Below are 14,702 nucleotides of genomic sequence, written 5' to 3' on the forward strand. Positions count from 1 at the left end.
GCATGTATTCTACCATTTCAGACATTCAATTAAGATTATCATCAGTGTTTGCCGTATCCATGCATGGTGACATCCACTATTATTTACTTAACATTTTTCTTAAAGTCATTTGCTTCCCTTGCCTGACACAGCTGCAGGGAAGAATGGAGCTACAAGGTAAAAGGTGACACTGGGGCTAAAGACAGGAGTATAAAACCTAGAGGACAGGACATAAGACTGACATGATAACAGCATTAAGGGAAGAAACTGCAGGGAAAGTTCCCACTGAGAAACAAGGCTTGCTGAGGAAAGGATCCAGCCTGAGAAGGGTGTGGGAGGGGGAAAAATGGACAAGTTGTAAAAGGCAGAAGACAGACGAAGAGGAAGAGACTGTAAGTTTGTAGTTGAGGTTCAAGAGGCAGGGTCAAAAAGGATTAAAAGAAAGGAGGTAGAGGTGGAAAAACAGAAATGAAAGCAGCAAGATGGTTAGGAATGGGGTGATAGTTGAAGGGAGGAGGGAAGCGTGTTGAAGAGGACAAAATGAAACCTACAGAACAGTTACCACGAAAGGCTGCAATGGAGTGAGCTGGGAGATTTCCGAATAGGCAAGAGGAAAGTGAGAACGAAGCAGGATACCAGGAAATACTCATGAGTCTGGATTGGAACCAAGGAAGCATCAGTCAACATCTGGCAATCAAAGTAGACAGGTCACCCACAATAAATCTCAAGTAAAAGTTGTCCCATGCTTCAGAAAACACTACCCTAACCAGTACTGCTCAAACCAGGAGGTCAAAGCTTCTCATTAGGCCAGTTTGTGGCCAAATCAAACCCAGTGGACTAGGTAAAGCAGGTTCCAATACAGCAAAGCTCAGGTTCACTAGGGTGAGGAAGTAAGAGAACCAACAACGAAAGAAGCTGCTGTAGTCAGAGAAAAGAAATTCCATGTTCAAAACTGTGGCTCCAAGATGCTGAAGAAACTACAAGGTGAGCTGGTAAAAAAGTTCATTTGACTTCATAATGGAATGTTATAGTCTAATAGAAGTCTTAAAAAGTAGAAATTGCTGGTAAGGAAAAGAAAATACAAATAGGTTGTTTAGTGACATTTTAAAAGCAGTAATTCAACAGCCAAAACAAAGGAGTTTCTAAAGCCAATAATGCACCAGGACATCCAAAATAATCCATGTGTTACTGACCATCTATAATAGCTGAACAGCCAGTATGTCTAAACTTAAGGAGATATATACAATTTCAGCTTTATGGTAAAAGATAAACTGAAGGATAATTTGTTTTATTAACAGACTCTGTATTTAAAGTAATTTACCCTAAGTTTCATTAAAATAGAAAAGTTACTCTCTTAAAAAAATTTTTTAATGTTTATTTATTTTGAGAGAGAGTGTGTGTGTGTGAACAGAGGAGAGGCAGAGAGAGAGGGAGAGACAGAGAATCCCAGGCAGGCTCCACACTTTCAGCGCAGAGCCCGATGTGGGGTTCGAACCCAAGAACCATGAGATCATGACCTGAGCCAAAATCAAGAGTCAGACGCTGAACTGACTGAGCCACCCAGGTGCCTTGAAAAGTTGCTCACTATTAAATGAGTGGATTAACCATTATTTAACATGTATACAATGTTCCAGAACATTTCTATAGTACATCTATACTGTATTCACTTACACCTTTTGATGTTTCTAAATTGGGAAATACTCCTACCAGGTTCCTTCTCTCTGTCCCTGCTACAGTATCAAATGAGAAGGTCTGAAAGGTTATAGCCCTTTGGCTTCATCTATTGAAGTCCTTTGATTTCAGACATCTTCTCTGTATGAATCATTCAAGCTCTAACAGACATGCTAGTTGTTAACTACCTGCCCATACCCTGGATTAGGCTACTTATTGGATCTACATGATAAATACTACATATGCTATTCTGATCTATTCATCTGATTTCAACTCCACTGCTCACTCCTGATGCTGCAGTTTGCTTTTACATCCCTTAAAAACCAGGTGTTTTCAACCCTCAAGTTCAACTCCTTTTCTTCAGGACGTGGTCGTTGCTTGCCTAGCTGTTTTTAGTTCTCCCAGAGACACTCTTCTCACCCTTGGCATGACCCAGTGTAACACTTTGGAACTACACACTGCCTAGCATGTAAGCTTTCAAAAACTGGAGGAAGTCTCTCACCATTCAGAGAACTAGTCAATATAGAAGGCTCTTGTTTACCTATTTACACACACACACACACACACACACACACACACACTCTTTCAAAGTCCTGTTTGAATTATCTGACTTTTTCCTAATTTACACTAATAAGAATACAACACTAATAGTAAGTAGGTCCTTTCTGACTTTCACCATTTCTAATCAGAAAGTTCCCTCAAAAAGACAACATATAGTATTTCTTTAAGAACAAGACAAAGCAAAAAACAACAACAAAAAAAAAAACAACTTTAGTTAACTCCAGGAAAAGTTTAACAATATAATCTGCATCAAGACTAAGATTTGCAGTTCTCTAAATAAAGTATTCTATTCTTTCCTGGTGGTAGAGATTAAGAAAATATATATACACATGGGGTGCCTGGATGGCTCAGTCTAAGGTTAAGCATCTGGCTCTTGGTCGCAGCTCAGGTCAGGATCTCACAGTTTCATGGGTTCAAGCCCCGAGTCAGGCTCTGCACTGGCAGTGTGGAGGCTTCTTGGGATTCTCTCTCTCCCTCTTTTCTTTCCCTGCCCCTACCATATTCACACTGTCTCTCTCTCAAACTAAATAAACTTAAAAAGAAAGAAAGAAAGAAAGAAAGAAAGAAAGAAAGAAAGAAGAAAAGAAAAGGGCACCTGGGTGGGTGGCTCACTCAGTTAAGCATCTGACTTTGGCTCAGGTCTTATCTCGCAATTCAGGAGTTCAAGCCCTGCATGGGCTCTGTGCTGACCACTTAGAACCTGGAGCTTGCTTCAGATTCTGTGTCTCCCTCTCTCTGCCCCTCCCCTGCTCACACTCTGTCTCTCTTTCTCTCAAAAACTGACAAACATTAAAGAAAATTGAAAAAAAAAGGAAAGAAAAAATATACACTCAAATAAAATACCCACATGTAACACAAACCTACCAAAATTGACTTGTATTATTTGTTCCTCTAAAAGGATATTTTATATAGGCTATGTATGGCTCTTATCTACCAACAAGAAGAGAGAACAAGATTACAAAAGGAACATAGGTAAACAAAATCCCATTAAAATAACTTTGAGGACCCCCAACTCCACAACTGGGTTCAATCTGCCGTTTCTCCCTTGATGCTCTCAAAGCACACGTAAGATAATTGCCCTTATCTAATTCCATCTTATCCCATACTAGAAGACAGAGACCATGTTTTATACACAGCTGTATCCCTAGTATCAAGGGCCAGCACATAGCAGGCATACAAATGTTTGTTAGATAATAAAATAATCAGGATGTTAATTATAATCATTTCCATGAAAATTTTTACAAAGAAAACACAATATTAATGTATAAGGTCTGGAAGTCAATAGCTGAAGACTAACTTACCATATAAATGAGTTTTAAAATGCAAAACAGTATAAACCAAGGGCAATGGATCCCAAAACAGAATTTGTGGTTAATAAGCTAAGGAGGTATACTGACTAAAGTAACAATGGATGTTATAATAGATAAATCCCAAAGTGTGACATAATAGCTTATTTTTATTTCATGCTTACATGAAGTCCAAAAATCCATGTTAATGATCAGCTGTGGGCATGAGGAGGCTGGAGATGACCCAGGCTGACAGAAGTTCAGCATCCTTGGACCCATCAATTCCAAAGTTGCTTTGGCAGACAACACCCAGCCAGCAGGAGAGAGGAGAAGAGAGAAGAGAGGATTGTTCAAGAAAGGTTTGTATTTGCCAGGTCTGAAGAAACACTCAACACTTCTGCTTAATTTCCTATGGCCATATCTCAATCATATGGCCATCCCAAATGCAAGAGGGGCTGGAAAATATAAGTTAGCTGGGATCCAAGAGAAAAGGAAACAAGCTTGGTGAAGAGCAAACCACTCTTTTTACCTTAAGAGGTTTTACAATATAGATTCTGGGACATTACCCCAGGTGATTCTTATTCAGTATGTCTAGTAGGACACTAAAATCCTGTATTAAAGCTGGCCAACTGATTTTGATGTATGCCCAACTTAGGAATTACTGGCTTAGGAAGTAAACAAATTGGGGCAAATAGGAAAAATATTTCCACGGAAAGTTTACAACAATGTGCTGGATAAAAAGAAACCTGAAAAGTGATGAAAAAATCGAGACTTTGTGCCTAAGAGAACAACACAGGTACAACTTGGGAAATTCCTCCCTCCTCTAGCCTGTGATCAGTCTCTCAAGGCTCTCTTCCTAACTCTGGTAGCTTCTTCTCAGGCTTCCTTTCCTCCACGCATTCCATATTCCCCATTATACTCTCCTAGGCCATGAACTTTTCCCATTAAGTGATCTCATTCACCTCTATTACTACTGAAAACACTTTTCTCTGAGCCCAGCCTCACATTTAACTGCCTCCTATAACAACTTTCCCAATTAACTGTTCTACTAGGACCTAAACGTATATAAAACTGAATTCATCTCACCCTCAAGCCAACTCCTCTTCTTGCATACCCTACCCACGTAGGCTCCCTAGTCAAAACCCTATGAATCAGACAAGTTGGACTTCATAATTAAAAGCTTTTGTGCTTCAAAGAATACTAACAAGCAAGCAGAAAGACAGCCTACAGAATGGGAGAAATTTTTTGCAAATCATATATCTGATAAGGGACTTGTATCTAAAATATTTAAAGAACTCCAACTCAACAATAAAAAGACAAATAGCCCAATTTAAAAAACTGGGCAAAGGCTATGATGAAAAGATGCCCAACATTATTAGCCATCAGGGAAATACAAATCAAAACCACAAGGAGATACCATGACTAAACAATGAAAGAAGATAAACAATAATAAGCATTATTGAGGATATGGAGAAACTGGAACCCTCATGCACTGCTGGTGGGAATGTAAAATGGTGCAGCCACTCTTGGAAAATGGTCTGGCAGTTCCTTAAAAGGCTATAGAGTTCCCATATGACCCAACTAGTCCATTCTAAGCACCAAGAGAAATGAAAACTTTTGTCCACATAAAAACATTTGTACACAAATGTTCTCGCAGTATCATTCATACTAGCCAAAAAGTGAGAATAATCCAAGTGCCTATTAACTACTGAATGGATAGGTAAAACGTGGTATGATACAATGTAATATTATATTATTCAGCAATAAAAATACTGACACATGCTACAATACAGATGAGCCTTACAAACATGCTAACTAAAATAGGTAAATATATAGAGACAGAAAATAGACAGACTAGCAGTTGTCTATGGCTACGAAGGATGGGGGGTTGAGGGAATGATAGTTTAGGGATAAGAGGTTTCTTTTCAGTATGACTAGAAATGATCTAAAATTGATTGAGGTGATGCTTATACAGCTCTGTGAATATACTAAAAATCACCGAACTGTACAACTTAAATTGGTGTGAATTATATTGCAGTAAAGCTGTTTAAAAAAGAAAAGGCTATCAAACTTTTTAATCCAGAAAATGATGCAAGAGAAAAGGCTGCCTCTCCAGACTAATTTATACTTCCTATTATAAGATACAAAGCGGGGGGGGGGGGGGGGGCTGGTACCTTAGGTAACAAGAAATAAAGTTAAATGTAGTAATAAACTATAATAATTCTCATTCTAGGCTTCTGAACAAGTAGATATTTCATAAGCAACTGCTTTCTGATTTTCCTTTTTAAATATTTTAACTGTCACATGCTGTATGTTTTAATATTATCTGTGTTCTTAAATCCTTAAGAGTAGAAAAGATATACCTTTAAGTTTATAATAAATTTAAATAAACCATCACCAATTAAGAAGTTGAACTTAAATTTACTAGGCAAAGTGAACTTTTCACTAAAGTTGTGGGAGTAGTAGTTCTACCCAGACTTTGCCTTGCATGCCAATCAGTATACACAGAGAAGAATTCTTCATTCTTTTCAATTTTAATGTTAATTTTTGTTTTTAAAGAGAGAGTGAGCATGCACACAAGTGGGGGGAGGGGTTGAGGGAAAGAGAGAGAGAATCCCAAGCAAGCTCCACGCTCAGCCTGACACAAGGCTCAATCACCCAAACCTGGGATCATGACTTGAGCCAAAATCAAGAGTTGTATACTCAACCGACTGAGCCACCCAGGTGCATCCAGAAGAATCCTTTTTTAAAAAACCAGTATCATATAAGGAAGGTGGATGAATCACTTAACTAAGAACTGGGACCAAGGAGCAGGAGTAGAAATTAAACTTGAAGTATTTGAGTACCTTTAACCATTGTATACCAATGTACCGTTACATTTTAAAACATTACTGGTTAAAGTAACTGGAGATTTCATTAATATTTGCTTTAAATGAGAAGCACTGTATAACTATATGATTCAGTATCACTGTGTGTGTTTGATGTGAACTGTCCACAGAATACAATCTCCAGAACAAAAAGACTTTACCCTAATATATTCTTCCCAGGCACAAAACTGTCTCCATGAGCGTCTCACTTCAACCCAGGCTGAGTGTATTCACTGAATACTAATTTTACATTAGACTAGAAAAATAAAAAGGAAATAAGATACAATACTGGAAAGAAAACCTAATACAACCCAAATTTAACCACTTGGATTATCTGCTCTTTTTTACTACCATAATCAACATTAATTGCATTTTCATATTTAATTTACCCTAGTGGAACTATGCAACAAAAAACTGTCAGGTGTCATATAAGACACTCTTAATTGTATACTTAAGTGAGCCATTAATATAGCTATGAGGATCCTTTAAAGATATACTCATTCCCATTCAAACTTCTGCTTATTACTTAATGTGCTTGGCTTGCACTAAAATGTTTTACATATGTTCTGAATGATAGCAGTAGCCACCTAACTGGTCTTGGGTGTTCCTGTTTGTCTTCTGTAATCCACTCTTCTAAAACCCATAACATAGTGGCTATTTAACTTGTGGGTGTTGTGGACTCCTCACAGGTTCTAATAAAAGTTATGACACCTCTTAAGTACATATATGCATATTCCTCCAGAAGCCCTTCACAGACCTTAGATTAAGAAAGCCCACCTATTAGAACTTCCCTCAACTACCAATCAAGTCCAAACTTCTTAATATCTTGTATTCAAAGTACTTCACAATGTAGTCACTGTTAGTTTAGCTGATCTACCTCCCATCCTTTCCAACTACCCACACCAATCAGATCTATCTCCTCAGTACCCCAGCATAGATAGATATACTGTATTCTTTTTTTGGCCTGTCTTCATAGCTCTCTCTTGTTGCTTTCCTTCAAAGTATTTGCTTTCAACAAATCCTTCCTGTGAACCTCAAATACTTCCCTTGCCATAAAAGTTTCCTTCCACCTACAACCAGATCACCTAATCCTTTCTGAATTCTGAAACATGTTATCTACATCTTTTATGTTCTACAACTTTACATGTTCTATTACTGTACAAGGCATCAAAAACCCAGTAAACACAAGAAACACTTACTTTTTAACTGTTAGATACATGTCCAAATAACATGCTCCATATGCTTTCTTCAACCTCTACAAACCCTTTCAGGTGAAGTGTTTCAGATACTGTGCATTTATGTATCATTTCTCCTTTTCTAGCCAATAAGACTTTTAAGGGCAGAGATGGTGGCTACTGTACCTTTGTGTGCCCCAAAGTCTCCAACACAAAGCAAGGGAACACTCAATAGAGAATACTTGGATATATAAGCATTCAGTGTTTTTCATGCATTTCACATATTCTGTACCCCTAATTATAAGTTTTTTTTAGGATCTTTCTTTTTCTACTGAAAGGTCAAAAAATGCTCTACCCTAAGTAGATACTTGATCAAGTGAGAGCATACTAACTATCCAAAACAGCAGTCAAATTATTCTCACCCATTCAATATCTATTTATTGATATATGCTAACCCTGCTCAAAAAAAAAAAAAAAAAAACCCTTCAACATAACAAGAATCCTTACCTAATGACCATTAACCCAAAAGAGAACACAAAGATGGCTCCTACACAAAAATAATCCAAATATAAAAACTATTATCCTTTAGTGCTACTGTAAACAAAGTCTAACTCCAGTTTTAAAACAAATTCAGAAAATAGAAACATCCCAGATTATACATGTGCACACTACAAGAAGCAATAAAACAACATAAAAGTATAGAAATTTTTAAAAGAAACTCTTTAATATGATAAAAATTTTATGAACTGATTCATACTACATGAATGGATGACCTTAAAGATATTATACTAAGTAAAAGAAGTCAGACATAAAAAGTCACATGTTGTATAATTTCATTTGTATGAATATCCAGAATAGGCAACTTCATAAAGACAGAAAGTAGTAAATCAGCACTCCCCAGGGGCTAGAGGTAAGGGAAAATGGGGAGTAACTGCTAATGGCTACACAATTTTGCAACTATACTAAAATCTACTGAATTGCACACTTTTCTGGGGGTGTTACTTACTGAATGTTTTTTTAAAATTGAAGTACAGCTGACACACAATGTTACACTGGTTTCAGATATACAGCACAGCAACTCAACAACTCTATTCATTATGCTATGATCATCACAAGTGCAGCTACCATTACAATGATGGTACTGTGATATGATACTATTATATACTACTGACTGTATTTCTTATACTGTATGAAAATCCCTGTAGCTTATGCATTCTGTAACTGGAAGCTTGTAGCTCCTACTTCCTTCATCCCCTTTAGCCCATCCCCCACTCCGTTCCCCTCAGGCAACCACCTATTACTTATGGGACTGTTTCAGATTTTTGTTTGCTTGGTTGTTTCAGATTTCACATGTAAGTGAAATTCATATGGTATTTGTCTTTTGCCTACTTATTTTACTTACCATAATACCCTCGAGGTATACCCATGTTGCTGCAAATGGCAAGATCTTGTTCTTTTATTATGTCTGACTAATATTCCTGTGTGTGTGTGTGTGTGTTTGAGGAGCCTCTATACAGTTTCCCACAGTAGCTACACCGATTTACGTTCCCAGCACACCTTTTTCTCCACATCCTCACCAACACTTGTTTCTTTTCTTTTTGATTCTAGCCATTTTGACAGGTGTTAGGTGATATCTCACTGTTTTTTTAAATTTGTATTTCCCTGATGATGAGTGATGTGTAGTATCTTTGCTTGTATCTGTTGGCCATCTGTATTTCTTTGGAAAAATGTCTACCTAGGTCCTCTGTCCATGTTTTAATCAGATTATGATGTTTCCCCAATGCTGAATTGTGTAAATTCTCCATATATTTTAGATATTAACCCCTTATTAGATATATCATTTGAAAATATCTTCTCCCATTCAGTAGGTTGCCTTTTCTGTTTTTTTGTTTGTTTTGTTTGTTGTTGTTGTTGTTTGTCTTTTACCCATTGTATATTCTTGCCACCTTTGTCATATGGTAATTGACCAAATAAGCAAGTGTTTATTTCTGGGCTCTCTATTCTGTTCCATTGATCTATGTATCTACTTTTGTGACAGTATCATACTGTTTTGGTTATTACAGCTGTGCAGTGCATCTTGAATCTGGGATTGTGATACCTCCAGCCTTTTTTTTTCCCCCCCTCGAAATTGCTTTGGTTGAAATGTACACTTTAAAGGATGACTTTTATGGTATATGCATTACATCTTATTTTTTTTAAGTTTATGACCATTCTAACTACTTTATCTGAAAGAAAACTGCTCTTTTAAAATAAGAATCTTATTTTGTAGTTTGTTTTCTCAAGCTAAGCTAAACTCATGATTACAAACTCGTCCCCTACCAGCCTATTTGTAAAACTACAGCTTTAACTTTTTAATCAATGGTAACTACCAACTTACCTACCAATACTTATAGAGAGATTTTTTTCATAAGTATCTGGATCTCTAACTTCTTAAAGAAAATTGGAATTTTAAAAATACTAGGCACACCTGCACAGTAACAATCTCCTGGAGCTAATAAGCAGCAGCTAATATACCTGCTCCTATCTGCCATGATCGCCATCACTCCCTACTATCTTCTAGGTGCTAAAGCCAGGACCAGTTACCATTTAGCTTCCCAATTGTGAGTTTGTTACCCTACACAGTCTGAACAAAGACAGTCTTCTCTCTCTTATGAGGGCAGACTATGAATCATTTCTGATAAATTAAAATGTAATTGCTGATAAATTAAAATGTAATTATGTAATTGGCCAAAAGGTACAAATTTCCAGCTATAAAGAAGTTCTAGGGATCTAACGTACAGCAAGCAACTACAATTAACAATACTGCATTATATATATGTGCATGCATGTATGCATACACACACACACACAAACTTCAAAGCTGTGAAGAAAGTAGACCTTATCTCCACACACACACACACACACACAAAGTAATTGTGGGAGGGGACGGAGGTGTTAACTAACCTTATTATGTATTCCTTTTGCATTATATGTATGTATCAAAACATCACACTGTACACCTTTAACTTACATGTTATATGTCAATATTTCAATAAAGCTGAAAAATATATTTTTTTAATTTAAATATAATCATATGATTACATTTTTGCTAACTGCAAAGATAAAAATCTGGATAGTGATACCTGTTGAATATAATCCTACAATTGTAAGAGATTCATGCTGTATAAACACTTTAATGTGAAAAAAATCGAGGGGACAGTTCATGTTTCTAGTCCTCAAAGAGAAAACAATTTTCGCCTCATTTACAATTAAAAATTATTTTCATCTACTAACAAAGAATAATGCACTAGTCCAAGTTCTTGTCCAAATATCCTAAAGTTCACAGGTGACATTTCACATATTATCACTACAGTGAGTATTAACAGATACTATATAAAACCAGAGTAGCATCCCAATTGCTTCATAATTGCAATTCATGAATGCAATGGTACAATCAGATTTGATGTCCAACTGAAAACTCAATCCTGTTCTTACCCCCATATTAGGTATTGCCATGGAAAGGGGGAAAGCTGTCTTATCCAGATTTACCGGACATGAAAACAAACTGCTTTATTTAATCACTGATTTTATATTTAAACCATCTAGAACCCACCTGATGCTTATGCACACAAAGAACAACTCCTATCCATTAATAGGTTCTATTTATAATAGTTGTATTTGCAGAGCTAGAACAAAATACAAGGTAAATATGGCAATAATAGAAAAAAAGTAGGTTGAACTATTTCCTATCCCAAATGTAAATGAGGACGGAGTTAAATGCTAGGTTAAGTATCTTCCAGCTTTAAAATTATGTGTACTTATCTACACTGTCAGCTCCTTTTCCCCAAATAAAATAATTCATCTACCTGAACTGTTTTTCATGTAGGTTAAAATTATATTTGTATTCCATTTCATTTTTACTCTCATTTCTAATAGCCAATAAAATATCAACATACAAGATGACTTATAAAAGCAGCTATTCCCTTTGAAATAGGCAAATCAAACTCATTTCTCAAAGTCTTCCAAAAGAGAGACCAGATGAGTCAATTACTTTGTAGTTTAGAGGTAAACCTCAACGTTCTTCCCGTCTGAGCTATGTCACTTCATTAACTTGTCCAAGTAGCCTTAAGTTTACAGGTGACATTTTACATATCATCACCACCACTGAGTATTAACAGATGCTATATAAAACTGGAGAAGCATCACAATTATTTCATAATTCCAATTCCTAAATACACAAATGCAAAGGTGCAAGTAGACTTTATGTCAATCTGAAAACATAATCTTGTTTCTGTTTAAACCTGATGGTGAATAAAATGAGATAATCTCCTAAAAGTGCACCAAATTCCTAATGCACGCTATGATCCAAATCGCAGAAGTAACGTTTTCAAAAAGGAGGACTAGAAACAAAATAAAAATCAATCATTACTTCAACTATAACCTAGGGAAGCACAAAGTGCCATTAGATTGGTAAAGATTAGAGAATCTAGATCTTGAATTTTACACCTTTAAGAGTATATCATGACTTGATTATACAGGAATTAGTTATGTTTTACCTGTTATTCTTCAACAGTGCTATCCCATAGAACTTTCTGATGATATAAATGTTCTGTATCTGTGCTGTCCAATACCACAGTCAATAACCACATGTGGCTACCAAGCACTTGAAATGTGGCTGCCAAGACTAAGAGTAATGGACTTTTTATTTTATTTAATTTTAACTAATTAAAACTTATGTTGCCACAGGTAGGCTAGTAGCTATCATAATGGACAATGCTATTCTATCACTTGAAATACAATGTATAAACTTCACTGAACAGGAGAGTTTTTCAAAGTATCATTCCTGACGCTGCTAACACCAGCTAAAACCTTCCTGATACCCAATGATACACGCGTTAAGCCAACGGCCTAAAAAAGAAAACAAAATTCACTTATGAAATGAGAATTCATGATACCAAGATTCAGAATTTAAGGCACAGTATTCACTAAGAGATTATATTAAAAAAGACATCTCGGGGCGCCTGGGTGGCGCAGTCGGTTAAGCGTCCGACTTCAGCCAGGTCACGATCTCGCGGTCTGTGAGTTCGAGCCCCGCGTCAGGCTCTGGGCTGATGGCTCAGAGCCTGGAGCCTGTTTCCGATTCTGTGTCTCCCTCTCTCTCTGCCCCTCCCCCGTTCATGCTCTGTCTCTCTCTGTCCCAAAAATAAAATAAAAAACGTTGAAAAAAAAAAATTAAAAAAAAAAAAAAAAAAAAAAGACATCTCAAGTTTTTCCTCATTGTTTCTGAAAAAGGGGTACTCACTTTAAGAACAGTTTCCCAATATATGTAAGTTACTTTCCCTTCAAATCTGCCCAGTACCTTCTGTTCAAAAAAAAAAAAAAAAAATGGCAAAAATAAATTCTCAGCACTATTACGTCTACTGCCTCTCGGTAAATTTCATACGTTAATTTCCCTCTCCTTAAAGAGACACAAATGTTTGGAAGCCTCTGCACCGCCTGAAAGCCTTCTTACCCTTATTTCCATATTTTCAGGTGTACAAATCATTCTGATATAGTTGCCATTTCGTTCCTAGACACAATTTTTTTCTTCAGTGCGAAAGAGTCACTACTCTTTTCGGCACTTCAGGTATTCTTCGACCAGCTCTTCGTAAGTCAAGAAAAGTAACCAAAATGGTGCACAAAATGTCAAAAAAAAACAAGTCTAGGAACTTGCAGGTTGAATAGCTAGTCCCGAAGCAGAATCAACCGACTTTAACCCGGAGAGAGCGTGCCTCAAACTATCCGGCGAAGCAAACAGGCGAGCAAGGTCGTGACCTAAGGTCACGGCCGCCAGCACCGCTCCCGCCCGGCAGCGGAAAGCCACCTGTTAGGCCCGAGCCTCACCTGGCAGGAGAGAGGAGGTGCACACCCGGCAGCGCGCCGGGCGCGGGCGCCTAGGCGGCCAGCGCGGGACCCGCCCCTCACGCGGCGGCGACCGGAGACGGCGGCGAGCCCCCCAGCCGCACGTGGGCTTCACCCGGCCGGTGCTTCGCTGACAGGAGGGTCGCCCGCGGTCCCCGGCCCGGCCTCAGCGCGCTAGTCCCCGGGGCGGCACCCCGCCTCCCTCGCACCCACCCCGCCGAGCGGGCGCCCGGGCGGCCCACACAGCTGGCCCGCCGCCCTCCCTCCCTTCCTTCCTCTCCGGTCGGCGCGATCCCGCCCCGCCGCCCCTCACCTACCTGGTCACGGAGTTTGAGGAACGCCATGGCGGTCGCCTCCGCCGCCGCCCCGGCCCACCGCTTCCGCCCCCGTAGCTTCGGTCGCTGCCCGGAGCCAGCGGGTCCGCGGCTGGCTGCGCTGAGGAGTCCGCGGGCAGGGGGCGGTGCCGCCTCCCGGGCCGCCCGCCGCCGCTACCGAGAGGTAAGGAGCCCGGTCGGTCCCGCCTCCTCCTGAGTACTCCCCCGCCCTCTTCTTTCCTTTCTTTCTCTTTCTCTCAGCTGCCTCCACACGCTGCCGCAGCCACAGCCGCCCACCGCCGCAGCCGCCGCCTCCTCACGCCCCCTTCCCGAAATACCCTGGCAGCCCCCGCGGCCGCGCCGCTCCAGCCCGCGGCAGCGGCGGCATCCAAACTCCACTCCACAATATTACCACCACCGCCCGCCGCGATTGGCGGCTGCGCGGGGGAGAGGCCAGAGTAAGCCGAGCGCCCATTGGCCACGCCACCGCGCCCGTTCGTTGCCCCCCCCCACCTCCTGGAGAGGGAGGGGGCGGAGAGAAGGAAGCTGCGAGGGGTGGGCTGCGAGCTACTGCGCGCGGGGCGGGGGAGGTGGGAGGGGAGCGGCGCCAAGCCGGGGGAGGGGTGGCCAGGTACTCCTGGGCGCGCGCCCCGGGCGCGGTGGGCGGAGCCCTGGCTAGAGGTGGCGCGGGGGTGGGGGGGGGAGTATCTGGAAGCGGGGTAACGGCCCTGGGCTCGCACGTGGAGGTGGAGTGCGGACGCTCCCCAAAGCTAGAGGACGCTGAAGGAACTGGGTGAGGGGCCGGAAGGGGCGTGAGAGGTGGGCACCTGGGGGCTGCTGCCTTCCTGCGAGGGGAGAGAGGCGAACCGGACGCACACGTGGAGGGAGAGTGAGAATGCGCCCCTGGGCTGGGGGAGGAAGAAGGAGTCACACGAGTGGGGGGAGAGGCGTTCGCCAGGAGGCTGCTGT

The 14,702-nt window shown here is 40.2% G+C and overlaps 1 protein-coding gene across 4 annotated transcripts in view; it reads right to left on the reverse strand.

The window, feature by feature from the left end:
• Positions 1-14,147, reverse strand: part of ANKRD28 (ankyrin repeat domain 28) — a 197,848-nt gene extending 183,701 nt beyond the window's left edge. For 3 of the 4 annotated variants that reach the window (XM_042903092.1, XM_042903087.1, XM_042903088.1), the window contains exon 1: positions 13,737-14,147. Coding sequence is in view for 2 of the 4 variants with exons in the window: in XM_042903087.1 (XP_042759021.1) it covers positions 13,737-13,763 (27 nt within the window). In the remaining 2 variants the exon portion in view is untranslated. Of the gene's footprint in view, positions 1-3,682; positions 3,791-13,736 lie in introns of those variants that run through there. The other variant, XM_042903086.1, reaches the window with a different exon arrangement.
• Between the last annotated feature and the right edge of the window lie 555 nt (positions 14,148-14,702).

This window comes from Panthera leo, chromosome C2, assembly GCF_018350215.1.
Source record: "Panthera leo isolate Ple1 chromosome C2, P.leo_Ple1_pat1.1, whole genome shotgun sequence".
NCBI lineage: Eukaryota > Metazoa > Chordata > Mammalia > Carnivora > Felidae > Panthera > Panthera leo.